This window comes from Geotrypetes seraphini, chromosome 3 (genome assembly GCF_902459505.1).
Source record: "Geotrypetes seraphini chromosome 3, aGeoSer1.1, whole genome shotgun sequence".
NCBI lineage: Eukaryota > Metazoa > Chordata > Amphibia > Gymnophiona > Dermophiidae > Geotrypetes > Geotrypetes seraphini.
Genome location: NC_047086.1, coordinates 138,192,376 through 138,220,018, shown reverse-complemented (window position 1 = coordinate 138,220,018; position 27,643 = coordinate 138,192,376). Strand labels below are relative to the sequence as shown.

Here is a 27,643-nt window from a genome sequence, read left to right as displayed (position 1 = left end):
AGGAGGAAACAACAAGATTGTGGTTTTGGGACGCCCTGAGATCCCAAAGGCGTAGACTCTTCAGTCCCTGAGGTAAGAGGTACCTAGGGGGGGAAACTGAAGAGGATTCCTAAAGGGAAGTGGTCTCCCAGATTAGCCAGGGAGGGAGAATCTCTGATTTAAGGAGCCGCACTTGGTGTTCCTGTCTTTTTGGTTTATTTCAGGATGGATGTCAAGCAGTTGGCGGCGGTGATGGATGCCGGGAGACAACAGTTGACTGAGGATCTGCGTGCGGTGATTCGTGCGAACCAAGAAATCTGGAGAGCTACCCAGGAGACGGCACAACACCGTCATGAGGAACTTGTGAAAGTACTTTCAACACAGTTCAGAACTTCTAATCTAGGACCTGTGGGTGGACAGACACCTATGGACGCAAGTATGCCAGGTGCTGGGGTTCAGAGTTTGGTGGGACCTCAACCTTTACAATTTCTAACGCTATGTAAAATGGGTCCGCAGGATGCGGCTGATGACTTTCTCAATACTTTTGAGCGTGTTGCTACGGCGGCTGGATGGCCAGAGAGCCAGTGGGCCGTAAGATTAGCACCTTGTCTGGCAGGGAAAGCTATGTCAGCATACCAAACTTTAAATCCTGAATATGTTACCAATTATAACCAAGTTAGGACCCATATTTTGGAAACTTTAGGTCTCACGAAGGAATATTACCGTCAGCAATTTCGGGGTTCCCATATGTTGGAAGGGGAGCGCCCTAAAACACTACTGCAGCGCCTTCAACGCATGGCGGAGAGGTGGCTACAGTCTTGTTTAACTGACGTTAAGGCATTATTTGCTGAGATCCTAAAGGAACAATTTATTGAAGCACTACCAGAGATGGTTCGTGGCTGGGTCAAGAAGCTGGGAGGAGATGAGTTGGCACAAGTGGTGGAAGCAACAGAACACTTTATGGATGCCACGGCTTCCTACCCGGGTACAGAAAGTGGGGCTAAAACCTCAAGGGGTGCTTATATGGAGAATGAGATCAGACGAATAGCAGCTCCCGGTATAGTGCCGAAAACCTTGCCTAATAAGCGAGGGGGGCCTAAGAGGGAGGTGATATGCTATAGGTGTGGAAAAGTAGGACACTTACAAAGAGAGTGTAGAGTGCGGAAAGAATTTAGTTCCCAAACAACTTGGGGTACTGGGCGGAGGAATCAGTATCTCCTTAAAGTGACTCTGGAGGGACACCCGGTATGGGCTCTGTTAGATTCAGGAGCAGATCAGACCCTGATATCAAGCACATATTGGCGAAAGATACGGGGAAATAAAAATCCCTATCAAAGTCAGACACCGGCGACTATTATGTGTGTTCATGGGATTACGAAATCTTGCCCGCAGCATTGGCTCACAGTTGAATATGAAGGCAGAAGGCACTCTCTGCTAGTGGCGGTAATTAAAGATGCGCCTTTTACGCTACTGTTGGGCAGAGACTGGCCTGATCTCTTTAGGGGACTTGGAATAGGGGGTAAAAAGATATCAAGACCCCAGAGGAGGGAGAGACCTGACCCACAGGTAGTTATGGGGGTTAGAACAATCCACCAACGTTATAAACAGCAAGCACGAAGGGAGAACAAACACCCTGTTTTGCGGTATGCACGTATGTCTGCCCAGGCTAGAGCACCTACACAAGCTTATGAGGGCGCAGCGGGATATGATGTGTATGCCGTTCAGAAGGAAGTGATTCCTCCTGGAGGTAGAAGCTTAGTACAAACCGATCTCCAAGTGTCACCTCCACCAGGGACGTATTTACGGGTTGCCCCGCGATCGGGCTTAGCGCTCCGTCATGCGATCCATGTAGGGGCGGGAGTTATCGATCCTGATTATAGGGGTAATCTCTCAGTCCTGTTATTTAATTTTGGCACTGAACCCTTTTCTATACAGACGGGGGACAAGGTAGCTCAGTTAGTATGTGAGCGATTATGTAAACCCCGTTTGCAAGAATGGCCTCATTTATCCCCAACACTTCGGGGTGAAAACGGATTTGGCTCTTCGGGTATGCAGGGGGGTGCACCCGAAGAAGTAAGGAAGGAGGTGGAAGGGGGTTCCCTGGGAGCGGTTGAAGCTAGGCAGCTAGGACCATTACAGGAACAAGTACGTGCCCTACAGAAAGAAATAGAACAATTTTCCCATTGGAAGAAGGAGCGTGAGGCTGGGGAACAGGAAGAAGACAGGGATAGAGCCCAGGAGTATCCGTCTTCTGACCCAGGGAGTCAGCAGGCCTTAAAGTTACTGAAGGAGGGTACTGAGGAATGCCAGAGGAACTTTGTGCAATTACAGGAAGCATCTCAGGTCCTGCGAGAACAGGTTCAGGCCCTAAAAGAACAATTCAGAGAGAAATCAGGAGCCTGTCCCCAAGCAGAAATGTTAGCGCAACAAGTAGCGTCCTTACAAAAGGATACTGAGCGAAAGGGGGGGCAGGTGGCTGAAGTGTGCCAACGGTGGACCATGGAACAGGAGACTAGGGAGCAACAAAATACCCGGCTAAGGGAAATCCAGGCTGGCCTAGAGAAAATCCAAACAGGAGTGGGGGCTCTAGCTCACAGAGTGGAGACTCTAGAGAAGATGAAAATAGGGGAATTAAAAGATTCTCTTGGGGCTCTGACAGAGAGGATTGAGGGGCTAGAACACCCAGAGGAGTTAGGAGAAGGGGGTTTTGCTGAAAGTTCGGAGTACCCTATTCTCAATTGGCCTGATGATTTTCAAACAGGGCCACCGATTTCCATGACCAATAGGGGTAGAAGAAAAAAGAAGGGTCTCACCGCAATATACTAGGCTCACGCGATGGTATTTAGCTCTGCAAGGATACCGATTCCAGGTGGTTCACAGGCCAGGGAAGCTGCATACCAATGTAGACACTCTGTCGCATCTGTCGGAACTATCGTCACAGAATCCTTCTCTTACCCGGGGTAAGATTTTGAGGGTGGGGGAATGTGACAGGGATCTGGCTAGTCCTAATAAAGCCCGGGGAAAAGCCCAGGGAAAAGAGCAGGAAAGCATTAATAATGTGCCAGGGACTAAGGAGAAGAAATATCCTGTGTATAGGGAAAATCCTGAGCACAAGGTTAAGAGAGAGCCTGTCCCTTTAAATGCTCACAGAGCTCAGGCTGGAACGGGAAGGACAGGGCTCTTTAGGGAATTAGCTAAAGCTGCTGTGAGGGGGCGTGGTTATGTGCCGAGGCTCCCTTTTTCTGAAGTTCCCTCGTCAGTGAGAGGGGAGGGACAGCTGGGACTGGAAGCTCAGGGGAAGCTGAGAAGGAAACCAGCTACAGCAGCTAACTTTTGGCCAGCCTTCAGAAGTTCTCACCAGGATAGGGAAATGCAAAACCCTGAAACACAATCTGAGGTTTGTGACATGGACTGGTTAGAGAGTAATGCTATGTCTGGGGAAGAACACCCTATGGAATGGGAATAGGTTTAGGAAAACCTGAATGTCCTTTTTCCTTGGTAAAAGGGTTTTTGTTTTTGTTTCTTCCTTTTTGAGTTTTATGTTTTTGTGAAGGATTTTGTATCCTGTTTTCAACCTGGGCTGGAAGCTGCTGAATTTACTGTTGGGTTAGATAAGTGGACCAGTGGCCACACCTGTGGGAGTACAAGTCCCTCTGCTCCTAGGAAAAAGGGAACTGCCACTCAAATCTACCAGAAGCCTAATTAGTGCTTAGAACCAGGTAGCCTAACTATTGCCAAGGCAGGTACGGTTCTAGCACTGCTTGTGGGAATACTACCTAACAGGAACTGTATTTTATGTTCTTAATTTATGAACTTAAATTGGCCAGCACTAAAGGGTGCAGTGATAAGAACTGGCACATAAGAGAAAGAAAGCTGAACAAGAGAAAATTGGAATGTTTTGGGTTTTTACTTTGAATGCCAAATTTTGACCTTTTTTGTTGGAAACTTTTCTTGTGGATAAATAAAAGTGATATATTTGGACAAAAACCCGGCCAGTGTGGTGTGCAGTTTATGGGAGGCACCAGGCCAGCTGTGGCCCACCACGGTTACGCTCGAGCCAAGACTGGGATTCTGTGGAGTTACTAGGCCTCGCCAGGATCCCGGTCCCACAATGTATGTTTAAAACATTTAGCTCTTATACATGTAACTGGCAGTGCATGCACTTATAAAGCTGAAGATCACGGCATATATGTAGTTGAACCTCCAGTGAAATCCTGTTAGATGAAGTAGATTCTGGGATTACATAAATGAGCTTTTTTTTTTTTTTTTTTTTTTTTTTTGTGGGTCACGCGGGCCTGAGGTGGGGGATCAGAGACTTTTTTTCCAAAGCCCTATTGCCAGTGCTGCTCAGTGCTCACTCCAGTTTTCTCTTTGGGTGTTAAAAGTCCCTTCTTTTATTGTATAGTGAACTCCAACTGGATACAGTATCCTCAGAGAACGCACTGGGTAAAACATATGTACAGTTCCATCAGGTTTAGATATACACTCTTGATTTCTCATGGCAAATTTCTCCACTCTATCCAACATATGTGTTCTACCTCTTAACTCTTCTTTAGAGAACTTGCAACTTTCCCTGTTCAGCACTGGCAGGGGGGTTCTCACCATTCAGATGACCTCCTTACTTAACTTTATAACAGGAATTCATCCAGGTGGAAACATCCCTTCCTCCAGTTCCTTAACCCTGCCTCAATGCACCTTTCCTCTCTGGAGTGTGTATCAGATGCTACCCAGTTTCTGGCCCCTTAGTTCTCTGGGCATCATAGGGATTTTAACTTTACAGACATGGCTAATCCTAGCACTAGTCAAACTAGACAGCTGCCCAGGGAAGCATAGTTTTAGAGATGCCTATCAAGACTGGAACACAGAGTGATTCATCAATCATTCAACTAGCAGCTCGTATCAAAGCAGATAATGCAGAGGCAACGTCTCCTCTTCTTCCAGACTTCAAATACACTTTAGCAAGATTGCCTGTAAATAAGGGAACACAGGAGCCCAGGGGAGGGCTGAGACTGCTGAGCACACAGGGGCCCAGCAGAAGAAAAAGGCAGTGCTGAAGGAGGAGCTGGCCAATCAGAGGACAAGGCGGGCCTGCCAGAAGAGGGGACCAATGGGAGAGGAGACAGCAGACAACCAATCACTCAGATCGGCGCATAATTTGAGCAAATTGAAGAAAGAAGGAGAGTCACTGCCTGGCAACAATAACCTGTACCAATCGGACACTAGGGAGGAGAAGAACCCAAAGGACACTGGGAAGAAGGGAGTGAGGAGCCATGCGGCTGGAAAGAGATGGAGCAAGCAGGCCCTGAGAGAGCAGCAAGCAGCATGGAACAAGAAGGACCGGGCTGAGAGAGAAGGAGTCAATCTGGAAACAGGCGAAGAGCCACCGGTTGGAATGAAGAGAAGTTGCCAGGCCAACTGAGAGGGACATAGCAGATACTGTTCTTGAGTGGGCTAGTTAGGGGAAAAAAACCCAACCTATTCTCTTAATTTTTATTTTTTTTTTTGCATTTAGTTAGCCTTCCCTCTCTCTGCCAATTTCCATGTTTGTTTTTTAGATCAAGGTTTTCCTTTATTGATTTGTTTATAGTCAGCGTTGTAGGTGCTCCAGAGTTCCTGAGTCAATAAGCTGACTTCAGTGGCCAATAGAGACGCAGACGCTGAGAATCATGGCACCCAACACAAAACAGCTGCAATGTTTACAGAGACTCTACTAGACTGATAACACTGTGTATGCATACATGTACTGTACCAGGCCACATTCATTCTAGCAAGACACACTTCAGATCTGTGTATTTAAGTTAACAATAATGTGCATTGTAATATATCTGTCCGAAGGGAATGGGAATTTGCTGACACCTGTAGAGGGGTGATTGAGGATATTTGTGGATGGGGGACCATTGTCCTAGTATGTAGGGGTGACCACCACATGAGAAGAGGGACTTTTAATTTATCTGAGGATAGAAACCCCAAATGTGTGATCAGTTGAAACGCTGGGTTTCAGTAGTCATAAGAGTTTAGAGGTAGACGTATGATATAGTTTGTGTCTTGTAGCATTTAACTTAAGTTTCTATGAACTTTAAATGGTAAAAACAACATCCTGTTTACCTTTGTAAGTTTGCTAATCACTGAATGCCATCCAGCCTTACAAACTGGTACCTACCCTGAAGAGCTTACCTAGTGCTCTTCACAAAAATTTTTGCTCAATAAACTTTATACTTCTTTTCATGTTGAATCCCTTGGTTGCATGGAGTTATTTGGGAACCCTGCTAGGTGCTGTGACACTTGTACCAACTTATATCTAAAGGTAGTTATACCACTTCACCGACAAGGGGTCCACATTGCCTGTTCCAACTGGACAAAAACTTGGGCTAGTTAAAGTTTGAAGTCTCCAAGAGGGGAGGAACAGCAATGTGGTCCAACCTCCAGCTGTGCCTGTTCCAATCTGCTCTGGCTGCCTTTTTAATCCGTTTGGTTCTCCTCCCTGCTTTAAATTAGGTAACATGTAGCCACCACAACATAAGGGGAAGGTGCCAGGCATATGGCTGCTTGAGAGTTCCCAGTTTTATGATGACTGTTTTGTAATCAAATACAGGATTCCATTGTAAACTGGGCAGTCTGCCCTAGGAGTGGTAGCAAGCAAGGCTTAGCATCTCGGTGGTAGCAAAAGAAGCAGCATGGAGAAAAACACACTTCTTGCTGAAGCAGTTCTTAAAATGTCTTTGCATGCTTATTTCTCTCTATATAGGACTATCAAGCACCCATGGGTGTGGGCCAAGTTACAGTGAAGACTTCTTGATTCTTTTCACCTGGGAGTTATCCACCATGGTAAAACAGTTATGTCCTTAATTGCAGTATATTGAAAAACCTTCACTTAACATCTTGGGGTCAGTCTCTGTGTCTCACCCAGCTCTGCTTCTCTCCTCCAGTGTTAACCCAGACTCCAAAATGTCCAAATCAAAAATAAAGGATCTTGCTGATGCTATTTAACAACTAACTAGTAAGTGGTAACAAGATCTACCACCAAATAAACCTTCTCATGGAGGAAAAAGCCTCAGAAGTCCTCCGTGTTCAGTGCTTTTGTTATATCGCACTACTAACACTTTGTGGGACCAAACTATAATTCATTGGCTAAAATATCCTCCATGTTCGGGTGCTAATTTCTTTAGGTGACTTTTAGAAAAATTAATAATACCAAATAGTGGACAGACACTTATCTTCTTATTCCAACGGGGACCAGTTTCATAAGTTGCTTCTTTAGGGATATCCAAGTGCTGTGGTACTGTGAATGCAAAAAAAAACCCAACAAAAAAACCACTTAAAAAAAAAAAGAAATATCAACATGCTAAATTGTTGATGGTGCTTTCTTTATGATTTTGCAGACATGGAACCAAGTTATTGAATCATACATACATAAACAAAGGCTTTGATATTCAAAGCGATTTAACTGACCAGAAATTACTCCTGACTAGTTAAATCGCTTGTTCGGTACTAACTGGTCTGTCTTTCTTTCTGTCTTTCTCCATCCATCCATCCTCACTTAACCAGATAGTGCCACTGCAAAAGTCCAGTTAGCACCCAACTAAAAACTAGCTTATTTTGGGGGTGTTCCAGGGGTGGAATCAGCACTTGCATGATTAAGGGTAAATACATAAATAGCAAGGCATAAAAGTTAATCCTATCTTTATGTGGTTTGTCATAGCTGCTTAAGTGCTGAATATTGCACTTAACTGGCTATGGTTATGCCGGCTCTGTAAACCTGAAAATTCAGTGCAAGAGCTCGGACATGGCCTGGCTTTCATTTAAAAGTTAAATACTTTTTGAATGACGTTAGAATACAATATTGAGGCTCCATTAAGATGAGAACTTTTGTATGATGAAAAGGATACAATGAATAGTGAGTTAAGCAAAATAATATTTAAAAAAAGAAAGTTTTTGGGGGACCAATGAATGAGATTTGAACCAAGGATTCCAAGCACTGAAAGACATAGAAGTTTGGTTCATGTAGTTCTCTGAAGTCCCTTTTTCCTTTCATTTAAGTACATAAGCACCACATACATATATTTTGTTTAAAAAGGTCCTCATTACAACGTTGATTCACTGTTATTTATGCTGAGTTTGAAAGTTTCAAGAGTGATTGAAGGTGATCAGTATCCATCTGATTCAGTTTAAAGGTGTTTCAGCGCATAGACCATCTATCCTACTCACCAGATCTTGCTCCATGTTCTGTTTCCAAACCTTAAAAAGAGTTTGAAAAGGTGACAATTTTCACGTGATTCAGAGGTGATTGCAGCAGCGGAGCTGTAGTTCAGTGACCAGACATCAGAGTATTCTTTAGAAGGGTTAGCCAAGTGTGTTGAATTTAGGGGTGAATATGTGGAATAACATAAGTTTCATGGCTGACGCGGGTAGCAAGCTGCTCGCACCGAAGTTAAAAAGGTATGGGGAAGGAGTGCATGTGTGTAGAAGGGAGAGGAGTGGTAATGGGGGGCGGAGAGGTGCTGGCGCCCTGAGGAAGGCTGTGCCTGGGGCAGACTGCCCCCCTCTCTATGCCACTGAGTTCAGTGTATACTCAGTTAATAAGCCTGGCTTGCATTTTTTTTTTTTTGTAATTGTTTATTTATAACAAAGAATCGCACACCAACACAGCAGTACAGTACCAAAACAGTACAATCAACATCTGTTCGGCCTTTGAACAGTTGTTGGGCTCCCCAGTGAGCAGAGGATGCATTTCCCTGTTGTATAAATGGGTGCATCAGGATGGGGCCCGGAAACCTACGTATTTCGAGGCCTGGGAACGGGATTTGGGGCAGGAGTTCGATGAGGCCTTGTGGGAAACTATATGGCTTGCATTTTTTAATTTACATTTATTTATTCAATTTTCTATACTGCTCTCCCACGGGAGCACAGAACTAGTTCACATTCATTTATTCAGGTACTCAAGCATTTTTCTCTGTCTGTCCCAGTGGGCTCACAATATCTCTAATGTAGCTGGGGCAATGGGGGGATTATGTGACTTATCTAGGGTCACAAGGATCAGCATGGGTTTGAACCCACATCCTCAGGGTACTGAGGCTATAACTTTAACCGCTGCGCCACACTCTCCCATTAAGGAGGAAGTTATTAAACTGCAGTAAAGTAAGATACTATTAAGATTAAGATACTAGGTGTAACTTTGGATCAATGCCTAACCATGAAAGACCAGGTAGACTCCTTAATCAGAAAGGGATTCTTTACTCTCTGGAAACTCAGATCCATTAAAGCTTATTTCGATACATCAGCATTCAGAACCCTAGTCCAATTCCTTGTACTAAGTCTACTTGATTACTGTAACATTGCTTATTTAGCAATTTCCCAAAAGAATATGCAACGTTTACAATTGATGCAAAATGCAGCAGTCAGACTGATCTTTGGGCTGAGGAAGTTGACCACGTGACACCCTACTACCGGCAGCTGCATTGGCTGCCAATGGTGGCGCGCGTAAAGTTTAAATTTGCCTGCTTCTACTTTAAAGCACTACACGGACTTGCCCCTAAATACATAACTGACCTTTTCTTCTTCTCAGCCAACAGACACAAGAGAGGCTCACATTCCAATTTCGTTTCCCCCCCCAATTCGAGGTTGTAAACTGAAAAAACACCATGAACACCTTCTCTCACACCAAGCAGCATCATGGGTTAAAGACCTAGAACAATTGCTTTCGCCCACTACTTATGGGGAATTTAGGAAACGTCTAAAAACACACTTGTTCCTAAAGCATCTAGACAACTGATCCTCTCTTTTCTCTCCCCTCTATAGCGATTAACTTGTCCTTTTGATCTCTCTCTCCTCAACAATGAATTTCCTGTCCTATTAATTCTCTTTCTTCCTCCCCTCTTAAAGTCAATTCAATTTGTTACCTTTGCTTAATCTTCTGTAAACCGCATAGAACTTCACGGTATTGTGGTATATAAGCTGTTATTATTATTATTATTATTAATAAAGTAAGGCATTGTACTACAAATTAGTTTACCACAGAGGCAGGTGGCATCACTTATAGACTAATAAATATATAGAGGCATGAACTTTTGAGAGTCCATTGTATCACATGCTATTTTCCCAGCACCTCAGTGCCACAGGTTTGTGACTCCTGCAGTGAAATGAATAACATGAAATATCCTGGGGTGCTCCTTTTTAAAGGGACTGGAACTCTATAAATAGTGTGCCACCTTCCCCTCCCCGCCCCTTTCTAAATCCTAGTCCAGCCCCCCAGCCCCACCAGTCTATCTGAAACCATTTCTGGTGGTTCAGTGGAATGGGGTAGAAACGACCTTAGTTGCTTTTGCTACTACTATTATTACCCCTTGCCTCTCCAGGTTCAAAATGGCGACTGCAACCCTTTGTGGTAGTCCCATGATACTAATGCTAGGGGGAGGGGGGAGTCAAGCTGCCGCATAATTTTTTGTGCCCTTATATGAGTGAAATTCTGACAGCGCTGGAGTTCTGTGGCACAGATAAAAGCAGTTTTACACGATGGGATCGACATCATATGTTGAGATATCTTGCTGTAATCTTTTTTATGGAACATTTTATACTTATTTAACTCAAAGGTCAGAATTATAAAGTTAATTAAAAATGATTTAGATGGTTTGGGAGGTAGGGGGAGGAACAAATGATATTGCTACTCCTTGGGTTTTGGCCAGGTACTAGTGACCTGGATTGGCCACCATGAGAATGGGCTACTGGGCTTGATTGACCATTGGTCTGACCCAGTAAGGCTATTCTTATGATTGGTGAAAAGGGTTCTGAAATAACTTTGGCTATAACAGACCCTCTGATCCACTTTTCTGAATTAAATCTTTGATGTTCCTCTTCTGGTTAGTCAGTTAGTTTTTTAGGCTTTAGATAAACTCCCTAATGCGTGGGATACAAACCAAAGGTTTTGAGTAATTACTCTCATAAGCCACTATAGTGCAATGTGAAAGTGTTTTTGATATAACAGTTGAAATGATTTGATTCCATTTGAATACGTGGAATGAGAAACACTACCTGATTTTCCTTTTTACTAGTATGACTGCCTAGAGCAGGGGTTCTTAACCTGGGGGTCCATGGATGAGTTTCAGGGGGTCCATGAGGATCAGATAAAAATTAACATTTATATTCACTGGTACTGTTGATTTTTCTTGCAGATAATGAGAGTAGATGTAGTGGTAGCAATGGTAGTAGAAAACGTAGTAGTAGATCTGTTTTAATTTGCACAAGAAGATTGTATTTTCTAATTATAATAAGTGGCCATTACTTTTTGCATAAAAAGGAGTGGTTTTTTTAGATTGTTTACTTTAAAGTTTAATAATATTTTGTGTATGTCATATATATGAGACAATCAAATCTTGTTAAAGTACATTATATTCATTGGATGCAAAGTTGTGTTTATGTGACTATTTCTGGGGAAGGGGTCCATAGCTTTTATCAGACTTTTAAAGGGCTCTGTGACTCAAAAAAGGTTAAGAATCACTGACCTAGAGGGAGTCTCACAGTAGATGAAAATTAATTTGATTGAAATATTGTGTACCATCTGTGGCTGCTGTATTGTTTGTCATTTTTTGTGGTTGATATGTTGGTGTTTGCTGTTTTTTATTACTTTTGATTAATTTCCCTCCTTTACAAAGCCACTCTAGCGTTTTTAGAGCCAGCCGCAGTGGGAACAGCTCGGACACTCAGGAATTCTATGAGAGTTGGAGCTGTTACCATGGCAGCTGGTGCTAAAAATGCTAGCATGGCTTTGTAAAGGAGGGGGATAAATGATTTGTGGGGGTGTTTTGTTTTGTTTTAAATTAATCTTTATTCATTTTTATGTTTAAATATGTTTATTGATTTTGCAAGAAAATAGCATCACACAAATCAAACCATTATCCTCCCCCCACCCTCTTTATTCATTTTTAAAACTCACAATAAGTGTAACATATAATACAATCATTTATACTTTAACATCACTTAATATATCATCAAATTCTAACTCGCATTAAATATCCCCCCTCCCTTATACCCAACAGTTATTCATAAGCAAAAGAAATCATAAAATTATATGTTTTATTAGATGTGTATGTGCATTTATGTAACTTGGCAAGTAACAAATTTACCCCCTCCCCCCCTTTTACGAAACTACATTAGGGTTTTTTTTATTTCTGGCCGCGGTGGTATTAGCTCCGATGCTCATAGAATTCCTGAGTGTCGGAGCTAATACTACCATAGCTGGCGATAAAAAGTCTAAAAGGGAGGTTAATAAATGAAATAAAAATTAAATAGGGTTCTCAGTTTGGGTTGGAGGTGGTGTGTAGAAATTTTGTTTTGATTGCTGGCTTTTTTTTTTTTTTGTTCTAGTCCTTTAGTGATTGACTACTGAATGATCAAAGTTCTGGAGTTTTAATTTTAATCTTGCTGGGCTGTTGACAACTTGTTGAACCTGGAGATGCCTGGGAGGAGATTGTATCTGACTGTAAGTTCTCCCCCTGGTGTGTGTTTGATCTTAGTTGAGGGATGGCAAGGACAACAGTATGATGGGGATGCATTGGCAGGAAGAGGGAGGGAGTGATGGGAAATGGCTGGAGCTTAATTTATTGCTCAGGTGCATTTAATACTTTGTATGGTGCTTTAATTCATATTTATCTATTTATGGGGGAGTGGTGCTACTGCTTTGTTTTAATTTCCTTATTGATTTTGCAATATGAATACTTTTGATTGATATGAATGTTATACCATGCTTTGGGACTTGAAGTAAAGCATGTTATTAATAAGAAGTGGGCTAAAGAATGTGATATATAATTTTACATTTTAAAGTTACATTATGTTGAAAAGATCTCTTCATAATAAGGGTGATGGATGTGAAATCTGAAAAAGTGACCTACTGCATACTATAGAGCTGATGAGTCTCTTAATAAGAAATTGGCAGCATATTCATCAAATATTTGTTTCTATTTATAGGTTTAGTGAATTTAATATTTTTTTATTATTTATTTTTTTTCAAATCATTATAACAATAACAAGTCAACATACTTGCATAAAGATTAGAAATATATAAATCAATCATATACTTGATTGATAAGGTAATGCAAAAATAAGATTAATTAATTATTAGGCCACAAACTAGATCATAAGAACAAAGATCATAAAACACATAAACAAGAAATATATAGGGCTCCTTTTACAAAGGTGCATTAGGGCCTTAACGCACGGAATAGCGCACGCTAAATTGCTGCGCACGCTAGCCGCTACTGCCTCCTCTTGAGCAGGCAGTAGTTTTTTGGGTAGCGCGAGCTAATCCGTTGCGTGTGCTAAAAACACTAGCTCACCTTTGTAAAAGGAGCCCATAATCTTACTATGACAGAGTAGGAGACATAGGGCTCCTTTCACTAAGGTGCGCTAGCGTTTTTAGCGCGCACTGAAGATTAGCGCACACAAACCACACGCTAAATGAAAAATACTAACGCAAGCTCTGTGGAGGCGTTAGCGTCTAGCACGCGTGGCATTGTAGCGCATATTAAGCGTGCGCTAAAACCACACCTTAGTAAAAGGAGCACATAGTGAACCCCCAAACAGCCGGTTCTTTACACTGTGGGTAATACACTTGGACCAATATTCACTCCCCCTCCCCTTCTTTGGCCACAATAAATTCAACTACATGTGTTTCCCCAAAAATAAGACACCGTCTTATATTAATTTTGGGTCCAAAAAAGGCACTAGGTCTTATATTTTCATGGATGTCTTATTTTTTTTCATGTACAATGATCATCTCTCCCTTCCTCTCCTCCACCACAATTCTTCCTATTTCCTTTCTTTCCCCCATAAGTGCAGCATCTTTCCTCCCCTCTCACTCATCCCCTTGTGCAGTATCTTTCTATCGCTCCCTCCCTCCCATCCCCCTGTGCAGCAGAACCCTTGCAGCTTCTATTCCTCCCATTCCTTGTGCAGCAGAACCCTTGAAGCTTCTATCCCTCCTTTTCTCCCATCCCCTGTGCAGCATTTTTCTATCCCTCTCATCCTCCCCCCCCCCCCGCTGCTGCAGCAGATCCAGCACCCTCCTCCGCTGATCCTTTCATCTCTCCCTCCCATCCGAACTCCGATCGCGAGCTGAAATACCTGGACACAAAAGGCAGCACAGGCTGAATCGCGATCTGCCCTTCTTACATCCGGGCGTTCCTCTGCCACATCACTGATGATATCATTAGCAACGCAGCACGGAACGGCAGGGAGTGAGAAGAGCAGGCTGTGATTGAGCCTGTGTTTCTGAAACTGCCATTTGTTTCCAGGTATTGCGGCTCACGGTCGGGGTTTGGATAGGAGGGAGATGGAACGGTAGGCCGGGGGGGTGGGGTGGAGGGTGGGGAAGCGCTGCTGCCAGCGACTAGGGCTTATTGTTGGGGTAGGTCTTATTTTCGGGGAAACACAGTAGTTACCTTTGGCTCAAAAAAAATAAAATTTTCACCCTCAAATGAGATACAGCATTTTGCAGGCAATTTTATTACAAATAATGCACCTAGGGCCAAGACCCTTGGTTTATAACCTATGAAGTCTTTCCTTCTTTTCTGTGTCTCCTTAGATAAATCAAGAAACAAACGAATAGTTGAGCCAAAAAACTTATCATTCATGTGCCTGAAATAAATTTGAAGTATTAAATCTTTATTGAACTCCAAGGCAAATGTCACTATAAGGGTAGTTCTCTTGGTTATAGCTTCAAGTGAATTCTCCCCAAAATTTAGTTCACTCTTCTGTATTCCCACTTCTCCATTAGGAGTAGAGAAAACCTGTTTTCCCTCACTAATAGAGATATACTGAGCTCATGTTATTGATGGCAAACTTTCCTCTGGTATTAACAGGACCTCTTTCAGATATCTCCGCATCATTGATATCGGCGCGATTACTGGAGATTTAGGAAAATTCAGAAGTCTTAAATTATTCCTTCTTTGCATATTTTCCTAAAAATTCAAATTTTCTCTGAATGGAGAATCTTTCCTTTATAATCTCTGACTCCATAGATTTTATTTGACTAATCTGTTCATCATGTCTAATATTTTGTTTTATAAATATAGATAAAAAGAAATTAAAGAATAGATTCACTCTGCTCTTTCAAGATTTACCTGGGAGCTAATAGAAGCACAATCAGCACGCACCAGAGATACGGCCTTTTTAAGATTGGAATCCATGGTTACAATTGTTTTCCACAGGTCGTCTAAATTGACTATAGCAGATTTGATTAACTCCCCATACTATTCTTCTAGAGAAGAAATCCTAATAACACGTGTCAGTAGTGCTCAGAACCAATTCAATGGTATAAAGATCACAAACAGGGTTAAACCCTAAAAAATGTGCATTTAGTAAACAGTCATTGCACTTTGACCACTGTGAACATTGCAGCAATCCAATACTTTATATGGTGAATAAATCATTAAAAACGTGTACTCAGCTTAGGTGTCCGAACTCTTCCAGGTTCTGAGGCGTTTCACCAGACCAGGCTTCCTCAGAGAACCCACCATGAAATGCTTCAAACAAAACGTGATCTCATGTTCTTCCCTTCTTAACTTGTTTTTGAATGATTTATTCACCATATAAACTATTGGATTGTGACAATGTTCACAGTGGTCAAAGTGCAATGACTGTATACCATTGAATTGGTTTTGAGCACTACTGACACGTGTTATTAGGATTTCTATTTGCAATAATGGGTGGTTTTTTTGTATTTTTGTATTTGTTCTACATGTCACCCACGTAGCATAAAAATTTTTGTTCCCAAGTTTTTTGGTTGGGCCTCTCCACAGGTAGTCTGTGTTGCCTCTTCTTCTGCAGTGTTTCTTCTCCCAGGTTGTGGAAAAGGCTGCCTCTGGATCGGGCTAAGGGAAGCCCGATCTACACTAAGTTTTGCCGATACAACTGGCGTTCCTCCTGAAGTCTGGGGCGTCTCCTGTGATTGGAGTGTTACTCCAGCATTCAGCGTCGTCTGGATCAAGTTTCTGGAGCTTCCGACTGCCAGAGGTTCTGGTCATGAAGCTCCCTTCCTTTTCCCCATGTTGAAAAAAAAGAACGAGAAGAAAGGAAAGTCAGCATAAATTTCAGCCAACTAGTACAGGCAAAAATCCGACAGGAAAGAGTAGTACAACGACGCGATACAGAGCTCCGCATCAAACATCTATCTCAATCGCTATCTTGGATCTTCTTCTTCTGAATTTAATAATTTAGCATAATATTGAACATACATTTGTTGAGCAACATCTGTTAATCATAAAACTATACAAACCTTCCTTTAGTCTATATATGTATTGTAACTCAGTGCCCGCTTCTGTCCACGATAGAGAATGACACGGGGATGGATACCTGGGGTTAATAGTGGGGCCAGGGCAGGAACAGAGCCCATGGAGACAGGGACAAACTTACCCTCCCCCCTTTTACAAAACCGTAGTGCAGTTTTTAGCACCAGCTGTGGCAGTAACAGTTCCGACGCTCATAGAATTCTATGAGCATAGACACTAAAAATGCTAGCGCATTTGTGTAAAAGGTGTGTGTGTGGGGGGGCTGTCCCTATGTCATTCTCTGAACTCTTGAGACTAGTATCAATATGTAAAAACTTAACACATCTTAGACAATTGGCAATTGAATTCAATGATTAAAAAGACCTGCAGAAGCTACTTTTGGATTTAAATTAACTAGAGATCTCCCTCCATATGAGGGGTTGCTGAAAAGTTCTCAGTTCAACCAACTTCCTAAATTCTGAGCATTATTCTGCCACTGTAGCTGAAAAGAGTGTTATTTTATTTTGCAAAGTGCCAATTTGCAGAATCGTAATGCTATGTTTTGACATTGTTTCAGATCATTGATTGAACCTCGTCAATGACAAGTGTGGAATTTTCAAATGTGGAACTCCGAGCTGTCATGAAGTTCCTATTCCTGCAGAAAAAAAACTGCAAAGGAAATCCATTAATGTATGATGCAAACATTGAGTGACAAATGCCCATCATACTCCACAGTGAAGGTGTGGTGTGCAAACTTTCAGCATGGAGATTTTGAGATGCAGCAAGGTCTGGGAGGCCTCAAGTGGTGTCAGCTCCTGAAATTGTTGACCATGTCCATGATCTGATTTTGGCAGATCGGCAAATATTGGCTAAAATAATTGCTGTGATACTACAGCTATCCAGGGAATGTGTTGGGTGTATAATCCACAAGCAGCAGAGTATGCAGATGCTGACAGCCAAGTGGGTGCTCATATGTTTGAATGCTGATGAGGAAAGGCAAGTTGATACTTCCAAATTGATTTTGCAGCATTTTCAAAGAGCTGGTGCCAACATTTTGGAACAACTAGTTACTGTTGATGAAACATGGTTACACCACTATGATCCTGAGACAAAACAACAGTATTCCAATTTCCTAAGGTCTGCCTGCAATTTTCCACAATCTGCATGCATTTTAACAACTTTGAACAGTTTAGTGTCATCTGTAAATTTAATCACCTCACTCATTGTTCAAATTTCCAGATCATTTATAAATAAGTTAAATAGCATTGATCCCAGTACAGATCCCTGCAGCACTCCATTGTTTACTGTACTCCATTGAGAAAAATGACCATTTAACCTTACCCTCTGTTTTCTATCCAATAACCAATTCCTAATCCACAACTGAACTTTGCCACCTATCCCATGACACTTTAATTTTCTCAGGAGCCTCTCCTGAGGAACTTTGTCAAAAGCTTTCTGAAAATCTAGATACACTACATCAGCCTGCTCACCTTTATCTCCATGTTTATTCACACCTTCAAACAAGTCAACCAAATTGGTGAGGCAAGATCTCCCTCGGCTGAACACATGCTTACTCTGTCTCATTAAATCATGTTTGTCTAAGTCAGTGGTTCCCAACCCTGTCCTGGAGGAACACCAGGCCAATTGGGCTTTCAGGCTAGCCCTAATGAATATGCATGAAGCAAATTTGCATGCCTATCACTTCCATTATATGCAAATCTCTCTCATGCATATTCATTAGGGCTAGCCTGAAAACCCGATTGGCCTGGTGTTCCTCCAGGACAGGGTTGGGAATCACTGGTCTAAGTGTTCCACAATTTTATTTTTTATAATTGTTTGCACCATTTTGCCCTGCACCAAAGTCAGGCTTACCGGTCTATAATTTCCCGGATCTCCCCTGGAGCTCTTTTTAAAAATCAGTGTAACATTGGCTACCCTCCAGATGATTTTAGTGACAGGCCCATTTTGGGAAGTAGACGTGGTATGGGGGATATAAGCAGGTGCAGGTACTACTGGTCAGAAAGGCTTGGAATGCAGTGACTCCTTTCCATTTTCAGTATTTGACATTAAATACTTTAATTTGTTAATTTATTTACTTCAAATTACAGTATTGCTCCAAGATCTAGCTTGTGTTAGAAACTTGCAAATAACCAAAGTTGTGAATGCTGAATCCACAAATATGGAGGGAGACCTGTACTTGTTAAATTACATCATATGTGTCTGCCTTTGATGTGGCAACAAGAGTCTTGTCTGTTGATCAGACTCCTTCTATTATGTGCCCAGCTGCTCAAGCATCTTATTGTTACTGCAACAGATTCATCCATTGTTACTGGCATCAAGGAGAATTTCCAATATTTAATAGACACTTATTTTCCTGTTCATTCAGTACACAATATAAGCAACTGAATCTTTGGGAAGATTGTATGAAAGCCAGATTGAAATGGAAGGCTCTATTTGTGATATATAAACAGTTGTACAGAATATTGTCCCTGTCTATACTTTAATTTAAAAAAAAGATTTAAATATAAAATCATAAGTGTTTGAGGCTTTGTGCAAATGAGGTCAGAGTCTGTGGGGATAGGGCAGGAGTGGGGATGGGGACACAGCTCGTGGGACCGGGGTGGGGGTGGGGATGGGGGTGGAGACTGAGATGGGGTGGTGTCATTCTCTAGGTAGTCTTCCAGATGTTCTACTGGACTTCTTTGAATGAAAAGGAGCTTATTTTTAAGAGAAATACTGCGGAGAGGTTTTTGGCCTCAGGCTAGTGGACTCCTACTTCTTTATAAGCTTTTCTTCCAAGTCTAGGTGGTCACTGGGATCCCACTATTCATGTCCCAATAAACTGACAAGCTCTAAAAGGTTCTATAAAATTCTCTTTATTCTAAATCACCAAACACATTTCTATGTCTTCCTTTCAAACACAGTTAAATTAGACTCTATGCACCCTTGTGGTCTTAACATAATGGTGGAATGGCAAGCGTTTTTCTAATTGGTGTGTTTGATTTTTTGGAGTTGTTGTAACATTGACATCATCTCCCTTTGCTATTAAGTGAAGCAGTAAAGGGCGGGTCACTAGTCACGCCGTGAACGTGAGTAGCAAATGCAGGATGGCATTTTCAGAAAATAATATTTAAAATATTTCCCCTGAAGAAGCATTTTGAAAGTGAAACAGCTCACATCTGTCTTTGAATACAGCATGATATATGGATTTCTAGTATTTTATGAGAGATAGTGGAGTCATCGTTGGATAACAAACAGTGGCGTGAATAACAAAGGGCACAGAACGCAGCTAAGTACTGTTTTTACTGTTTTGATTGCCCCGCAGCACTGCCTTTATGAGACCACACAAACACAAGTGAGAATTCAGTGGGTTTATACCATTTGATCTTTTTAAATAAAGTTTGATAGTATCTGCAATAATTTTGAAATGTGAACTTAGACAGTATTACCGAGCGAGTGTAAATTTATATTGAGGTCTTTTTAAAATTTAATTAAATTTTAATAGAGTTTATATACCGCTAAATTGCCCTGGAGGCTTCAAAACGGTTTACGAACAATCAAATTAGGTAATTTGAACTTCCCTTTCATTCCCAAATGGGCTCACAATCTAACTATAGCACCTAAGAAATATTTACTTATATGGCAGAGATAAAGATAGAGAAGAAAATACATTAGGGAAAAATTTCAAAACATTAGAATCAAAGAACCCAGAAAGTTTTTTCTCTACATCTATCTATCTATATTTTATTGATTTAACAAACTTTACAAGTATTAACTACTTGCACAAGAAATAGAGTCATATTCCATCAAAATTATCATCAATATACAACTTATAAAATGAAGAAAAATAAATGAATGGAACTTAACTCTTCCTTAGACCACAATTATGTTGGAGAGAGAGAGAGAAAAAAAAAGAAAATTAAAGGGAGAAACATTTCAATAAAGCTTAAAAGAAAAAAGACTTAAACGTCTCTACATATTGATGTTGAATGAGTAGCCCATATCTCTTCACTTTGGGTGTTTGAGTTAAATGTCTATGAACACATTATTTTTTCTTTTGCATTGCAAATAGTTTATACTTAAAACATGGTTCAGCAACATATTCCTGTTTATCAAAGTAAACATAGGACACTCTTCCATCCCTCTACAATGGAACTCCTTCCATACACATGCCCCTCCCCCACATAGGGCTTTTTCTTCAACACAAACAATACCGATCATGCTCCTTCCTCACTCCTTATAGGTAGAGTTACTATATTTGTGAAGACAAAAAACAGGACACATGACCCCACCCAAGTCCCGCACCCAGACTCCTACATACTGAGCCATATGCACGCACCAGAAGATCAGGTGACTGCAGAGGCATACCTAGTATATTTGACACTCAGGGCCAATCATTTCTAACACTCCCTCTCCTCTATATAAATGTATATCAAAACAGCTACAATGCTACTTTATCTTAAAGCAAAAAGAAAAAATATTTTTTACCATTTGTCATTTCTTATTTCTACTTTCCTAATCTTCTCTTCACTCTCTTCCTTCCATCCAGCATCTGCCCTTTCTCTCTCTTCCATCCAGCATCTGCCTTCTTTCTCTGCCCCTTCCATCCACTGTCTGCCCTCTGAGCAGGGTAATTGCACACAAGCGTACTCATAAGCAAAGCTGCTAGCTTTACTCTAGGTTTATAAAAATGTACACAAATAATGAGATGATGCAAATGTTTATCCAAAAGCAAAAATATTATTTATTCATTATCAGATATGATTAATCATAAGGTTAGTTGCATCATGAGAATTATTACAGAAGCCAAAAGCTGGCCTTGCTAGTAACAAATTCCAATGTTTTACCAGTTACTATATATCCTATATGATACATATATATCCTAAATGACATATATATCCTAAATGACATATATATCCTATATGACATATATATCCTAAATGACATATATATCCTAAATGATACATATATATCCTATAAGATACATATATATCCTAAATGACGACATTCCTTCGCTGCAATCTAACTGGTCCAAATTATTTGCTTCCATATAGGGCTGGCTTCTATACCTTCATATGGGCGTGTCACAAAAGCATTCCTAAAAATTACATTCTTATACCTAAAAAGTTACATTCTCATTTTAAGCTTACATATTTTATAAAAAAAGAAATACAATGACAAATATTGTAATGTACTCACAAAACTACTCAGCTTTTAAATCCTTTCCTGTTAAGATCAACCTGCATCTCTGTGCTGCAATTCATGTCCTTTTGTCTAACTGAAACTAGAGAGAGAAGGAGGGATTAACCCCCCTCCCATCAGATGTAATCCTCTTAGAATTTCTTTAGATTTCAAATATATGAAAGCAAAGTAAAATATATTCTAATCTACACTTGTTACCTATAGCTACATAAGTAAATTCCTATTGTGTAGTTTTAATGACTTACTACAACTTAATTCTGGATCTATACATACAAGGATACACATGTGGATTCAATTTGTCTTTCTCACTGCAAAATCAGGGCCCCTTGGAATGTAGGCAACCAGGTCAGAGGCCAACTCCTGTCTGCCTATAACTTCCCTGAGGACCAGCCTAGTCCAGGCTGGACACTCTTTAGAACAAAGAAACCTTATAAAACTTAAGCTTTGCCATCTGGGGTAAATTTGCTATGGTGCTTATCAATCACACTAATGTCCTAGCCTGCCTTCCTGTTCCTTCAAGCACATAACACGTGTCAGATCAATATGTTAAATTCCCATCTTTTGCTTTGCCTCTCATTATGATATTCTGGGTTATCCAATATTTTCTAGTTTCATATATTTATGTATAGCTACTAATACCACATTCTCACCTGCTCTTGGATTAGGTCCTATCTATCAACAGGTTATTCCTAACTAGTGAATCCTGGTGCAATGTGAGAAAGTGTAATGGCTGAATTTTTTATTTCATGTTTGCTCATTTCACCAAACCTCTCTCATGCCTCTATTTCTCCCTTCTCCCTCATCTGATCTCTGCAGTTCACCCTACCCCTTCACCTCTCCTACCAGCTCTCTGTTTCTTTCTTTCCGTCCTTCCTCCAAGCAGCATCTTATCCTGTTGGTTCAGTTTTCTCACTGGTCCTCCCCCCTGCGGTCTTCCACTCCTTAGACACATTGCTGGCAACATCAGTGATTGAAAAAACCTTTGCCGGCTGACTCTTGAACTCTTATCTCTGACATGTCCTACCTGTAAGAGAGCAGGAAATTGTATCAAGGAAGTGGGACGTGGCAGACAGAAGAATTCAGGAGCTGGCCGGCAGCAGGTGTCTCAATCACTGACACTGCCAGCAACAAATCCAAGGCCTGGAAGACGCGGGGGGAGGAGGGAGACAGGGGGAGGGGAAGACTATAAAGGAAGTGCCGGGAGGAGAGGAAACAAGCCAGATTTCAGTGTGGGGGAGGGGGAGGTTGGATGCATTATTCTGAGCCCAAAGTGGGTGGGCGGGCTTGCGGATGGCTCATAGGTTTAATACCCAGACAGACATAAAAACATAAGAATTGCCACTACTGGGTCAGACCAGTGGTCCATCGTGCCCAGCAGTCCGCTCACGTGGTGGCCCTCTGGTCAGAGGCCAGCGCCATGAGACTAGCCCTACCTGCGTACATTCCTGTTCAGCAGGAACTTGTCGAGCTTGGTCTTGAATCCCTGGAGGGTGTTTTCCCCTATGACAGACTCCGGAAGAGCATTCCAGTTTTCTAGCACTCTCTGGGTGAAGAAGAACAAATTATCCTAATTTAAAAACAACACCTGGACACCAGGACAGTCCTCTAAAAATAGGGCATGTCTGGGGAAACCCAGACAAATGGTAATCCTACTATAGGGCTTTCCACTTTTCAGGCAGCACAACTCTTTAAATATACATTTTTATCCTCTTTAAGGATAGTTCTCACTCAAGCCTTTCCCTCAATCTTCCTGTGTACTCCTTTGCATTATTGGGGGCCTAATTCCAAGCTAGGTTTCCTTCCCTCTTTATATCCAGTGCACTAATTAGGAGGCTGGCTTACTGCCTCTTCACCCTTATCACTTGACTTTCTTTGTTATACAGGTAAGGGCTGTTTTCTATTCCAGTTTCCCTGTTCAAGTACTGGGCAGTGTTTATTTAGATCTTATCGGTCTGGTGCTAGACATCAGTAAACACTTGCTTGGGGCTACATGCAAATCGAAGGGTGGATTGAGCCCGTACTGAAATCCCATCATTATTAGTATTTTTCTATAGTATTTTAGATGCTGGTGATATTCTCATTGGGAGGCAAAAGCTCCTACCAATTGTTTTGGATTAGTTTCCATTCAAGCAAACAGCTTATCTCCAGGGAGCCTGACCACTTGCTACCTCTCCCTTAGTTAAAAGCAGCACCATATTCCAGGGCTTCCTTAACTCTGGAGCAACCAGCCTCTCTCTCTCTGTTTTTCTGCCTTGATATACTGACTGTTCTGCAGGTTAAAACATTCAGCCCCACCCCTTTAGGTGAAGAAAGCAGCTAATCAACCTCCTTGCTCCCTTTGATTTGGAAGCACTCAGTTCCACCCCTTCTCTGCAGCCTGGAAGGGCTGATGAGGCACATGCTTTCTGCCAATATTGCCAGGTCTGCGGTTTTCTAGCTCAATTGGGCTACTTTTGAAAGTTGGTTGTGAGAAATTTTGAGCAGTTGCAGGTTATGGTGTTATGGGCTTGTTTCTGATTTTTGTTGCTGTAATTTGGGCTGCATGAAGTTTTTATTAAATTCTCAGCAATCTTAGTGTTCATTATTTGCTTTTCACTTACTAAGTGGGAGCTCATTTCAGTTTGGGAGGATCTGGAGTCAGAGGATTGTCTGTTGCCTTTAGGGAGGCTGGAGGATTTCCAAATTTACACAGTCAGTGTTAAGGTTTTGCCAAGGTTTGGCATTCCTTCAGCAAATCTGGCCAAGCCAGCTAAACACCAGCCAGCTGGCAAGCATGACCGTTTCTTATCTGAATTGGGAGAGTATATAAAATGTGACCCCCTGGAAAAATGCCTTTGATGAAAGGGGTAGTGGTATAGGATTTTCCAGAGGGTCACTTAGATTGCAGTTTGTGGCTAGCACAGACTGAAGGGAAGGAATAGGAGGCCCTTTTCCTGAGGGGAGGGGGTAAGAACATAAGAACTGCCATCTCCAGATCAGACCTTCGGTCCATCATGTCCAGCTATACGCACATGTGGAGGCCAAGCCAGGTGTACACCTGGTGTAATTTTAGTCACCCATATCCCTCTATGCCTCTCGTATGGAGATGTGCATCTAATTTGCTTTTAAATCCTAGAACGGTGGATTCCGCAATAACCTCCTCTGGGAGAGCATTCCAGGTGTCCACCACTCATTGCGTGAAGCAGAACTTCCTGATATTTGTCCTGGATGTCTCCCCCTTAGCTTCAGTCCATGTCCTCTTGTCCGTGTCACATTGGACATTGTAAATAATTTTTTTTCCTGCTCTATTTTGTCGATTCCTTTCAGTATTTTGAAAGTCTTGATCATATCCCCTCACAGTCTCCTTTTCTCAAGGGAGAACAATCCCAGTCTCTTAAGTCGTTCCTCGTATTCCAAGTTCTCCATACCTTTTATTGGCTTCGTTGCTCATCTCTGCACCCTCTCCAGCAGTTTTATATCCTTCTTTAGGTTGGGAGAAAGTTGGACACAGTATTCCAAGTGTGGTCTGACCATTACTCTATAAAGTGGCATTATAACTTTCTCCAATCTACTCATGATTCCTTTCATGCCTAACATTCTATTTGCAGACAGTTTATGGAAGTTCAAGGGTTTTTGATGATCCCAAGCTCCTGCCAGAGCCCGTGTACCGAAGGAAGCTCCCAAATTGGTTTCAGGGAGTGGACAGAGAGAAATCTTGGTCTTTGGTGCTCCCTTCATTCCTGCCAAAGTCCTATAAGCAGATGGAGACTCCTGTCATACTCAGGAGTGAGACAGATAAAATTAGATGAGATAAGGGAAGCATACAAATTTAATAATAATAACAGTTTATATACTGCAGGACCGTAAAGTTCGATGCGGTTTACAATAGTTATAAATGCTAAAAATTAAGTAAAACTTACAAAGATTAAGAACTAGTAACTGAAAGCCCTAAAGATTACCGACTAGGCTGGCTGATCCAAAAAGAAGCAACAGGTGGGGGAGGACCAGTCGCATCAGGAACAGATATGTTTTAGGTGTCCCCTAAATTCTCTGACTTAATTGATCATAAGTTCTCTTGCCAAGTCTGAGTGAAAGAAGGGGACTCTCTACTGGTGGAAGAGTTGGGACAGAGAAGAGACATTTCTAATCTAATCTAATTTAAGCCTTAGATTTATATACCGTGTCATCTCCTGAAGTAGGGGCTCAATTTGGTTTACATAAGACTTCAATAAACAGGGAAATCATTAACTAACATGTAAATTATTAAACAAAAGACAATTAACACTTCTTAATGCCATTTCCCCAAAACTCTTGAAATAGCATTGTTTTCATCAATTTACAAAAATCTGGAGAGAGAAAAGAGTTCTAATATAACTAGGAATTTAATTCCAAATCATTGTAAACCTATACGAAAAGGAGCGATAGATATTACCAACAAGCTTTATCCCTTTAATTGAAGGAAATGAAAGTTTTTACTTTTGAGAATTTCTTGAAACAAAAGACCGAAGAGAATTCCATGTTAGAGGAACTATAGGCAAAAATAGACCATGGATAATTTTGAATATCATACAAGCACACTCAGTAATGGAAATACATGATCAAATTTTCTTTTTCCAAAAATCAATTTGGATGCCATATTCTGAATCAGTTGTAACCAGTTGATATTTCCTTTACTCAAGTAAATGTAAATAGAACTGCAATAATCTAATCGAGCCAAAATGATGGCTTACAACAAAATGTTGCTTAGAGAATACCTGACATAACATAACATTCTGCTTCTTAACCACGTAGCCGTAAGTTCAACACGGTTTGCAAAAGATTATAAACAATATCCTGAAGAACAGGAAAAATTATTTGACCAAGTATTTTGGGAAAAGACTATGGGCTCCTTTTACGAAGGTGCACTAGTATTTTTAGCGCACGCACACGATTAGCGCATGCTATAGCGTGTGCTAGCTGAAAAACTACCGCCTGCTTAAAAGGAGGTGGTAGCGGCTAGTGCACGTGGCATTTTAGCGCGCGCGCTAAGCGTGCACTAAAACCGCTAGCACACCTTTGTAAAAGGAGCCCTAAAGAAACATTTTTTTAAAAAGATGATTCACCTGACTTTGAAAGGACAGGGAAGAGTCCAGTAAAATACCCAGTACCCAGATGAAAAATCTATCTTCAAAAGATCTCCAGAACTCAAAGTTACTCCCGAATAAAGAAGATGGGGATCATCGTAGGCGACTCCATTATACGACATGTGGACAGCCACACCGCAGGAGGAAGAGAGGACAGAGTCGTCACCTGTCTGCCTGGAGCAAGAGTGAAGGATGTGACCAACAGGATCTCCAGGATCATAGATGGCGCAGGGGGAGAGGACACCGCTGTGCTTATCCAGTGGGAACAAATGATGTGAGCGGGCGGAAGTATGACAGGGAAGAGCTGAAGGGCCAGCTCCGCTCACTCGGAAGACAACTGAAGATCAGGGAGGCGAAGGTGGCCTTCTCTGAGATCCTCCCAGTACCAAGAGTGGATGGAAAGAGACAAGGGGAATTGCAAGTAATCAACGCCTGGATGAGACAATGGTGCGAAGAAGAAGGCTTCGACTTCGTGCGCAACTGGACGGCGTTCTGGGGAAAAAGCAAGTACTACAGAAGGGACGGACTACACCTCAACAAGGAAGGAGCAAGAGTTTTGGCAGGCAACATGAAGAAGGCAATTGAGAAGGCTTTAAACTGAAAGATAGGGGAAAGCCGACAGTCGACCACCGGTCGATGGCACGGATAGCAGGATGCCCCGACGAAGAAGCCAAGGACTACTACTCCTACACAAGAGATAACGACCTCACAGCCAATAAGGGAGAAAAAGCAGGAAGGGATAACTCAGACACAGGAGGGGACGACCACACAGCAAACAAGGGTGATAACACAGGAGCAGTAAAGGATACCGTAATTTAAACTATAGGGACGGCCAAGAGTAGAAGGTCCAAAAAGGTAACACGAAGGGAACTTAGATGTATGTATACGAATGCTAGAAGTCTAGGTAACAAAATGGGGGAACTAGAGACAATAGCAAGACATGACATATTGGATATCATTGGCATAACAGAAACATGGTGGAATGAAGAAAACAAATGGGACACAGTACTACAGGGATACAAACTGTATAGAAGAGATCGAGTAGGGCAGCAAGGTGGAGGTATTGCTCTATATGTTAAGGAGGGAACAGATTCTGTTGAAATG

At 41.7% G+C, this 27,643-nt stretch overlaps 1 protein-coding gene across 1 annotated transcript; it reads left to right on the top strand.

Moving 5' to 3' along the window:
• LOC117357939 lies at window positions 1-2,973 on the top strand. Its single transcript, XM_033939220.1, has one exon. It carries the CDS (start codon window positions 205-207, stop codon window positions 2,803-2,805), a length of 2,601 nt encoding a protein of 866 aa, XP_033795111.1. The 5' UTR covers window positions 1-204; the 3' UTR covers window positions 2,806-2,973.
• Window positions 2,974-27,643: the final 24,670 nt, after the last annotated feature.

Coding starts and splice junctions, on each gene's coding strand:
- LOC117357939 (XM_033939220.1), top strand. CDS start 205: ATGGATGTCAAGCAGTTGGCGGCGGTGATGGATGCCGGGAGACAACAG.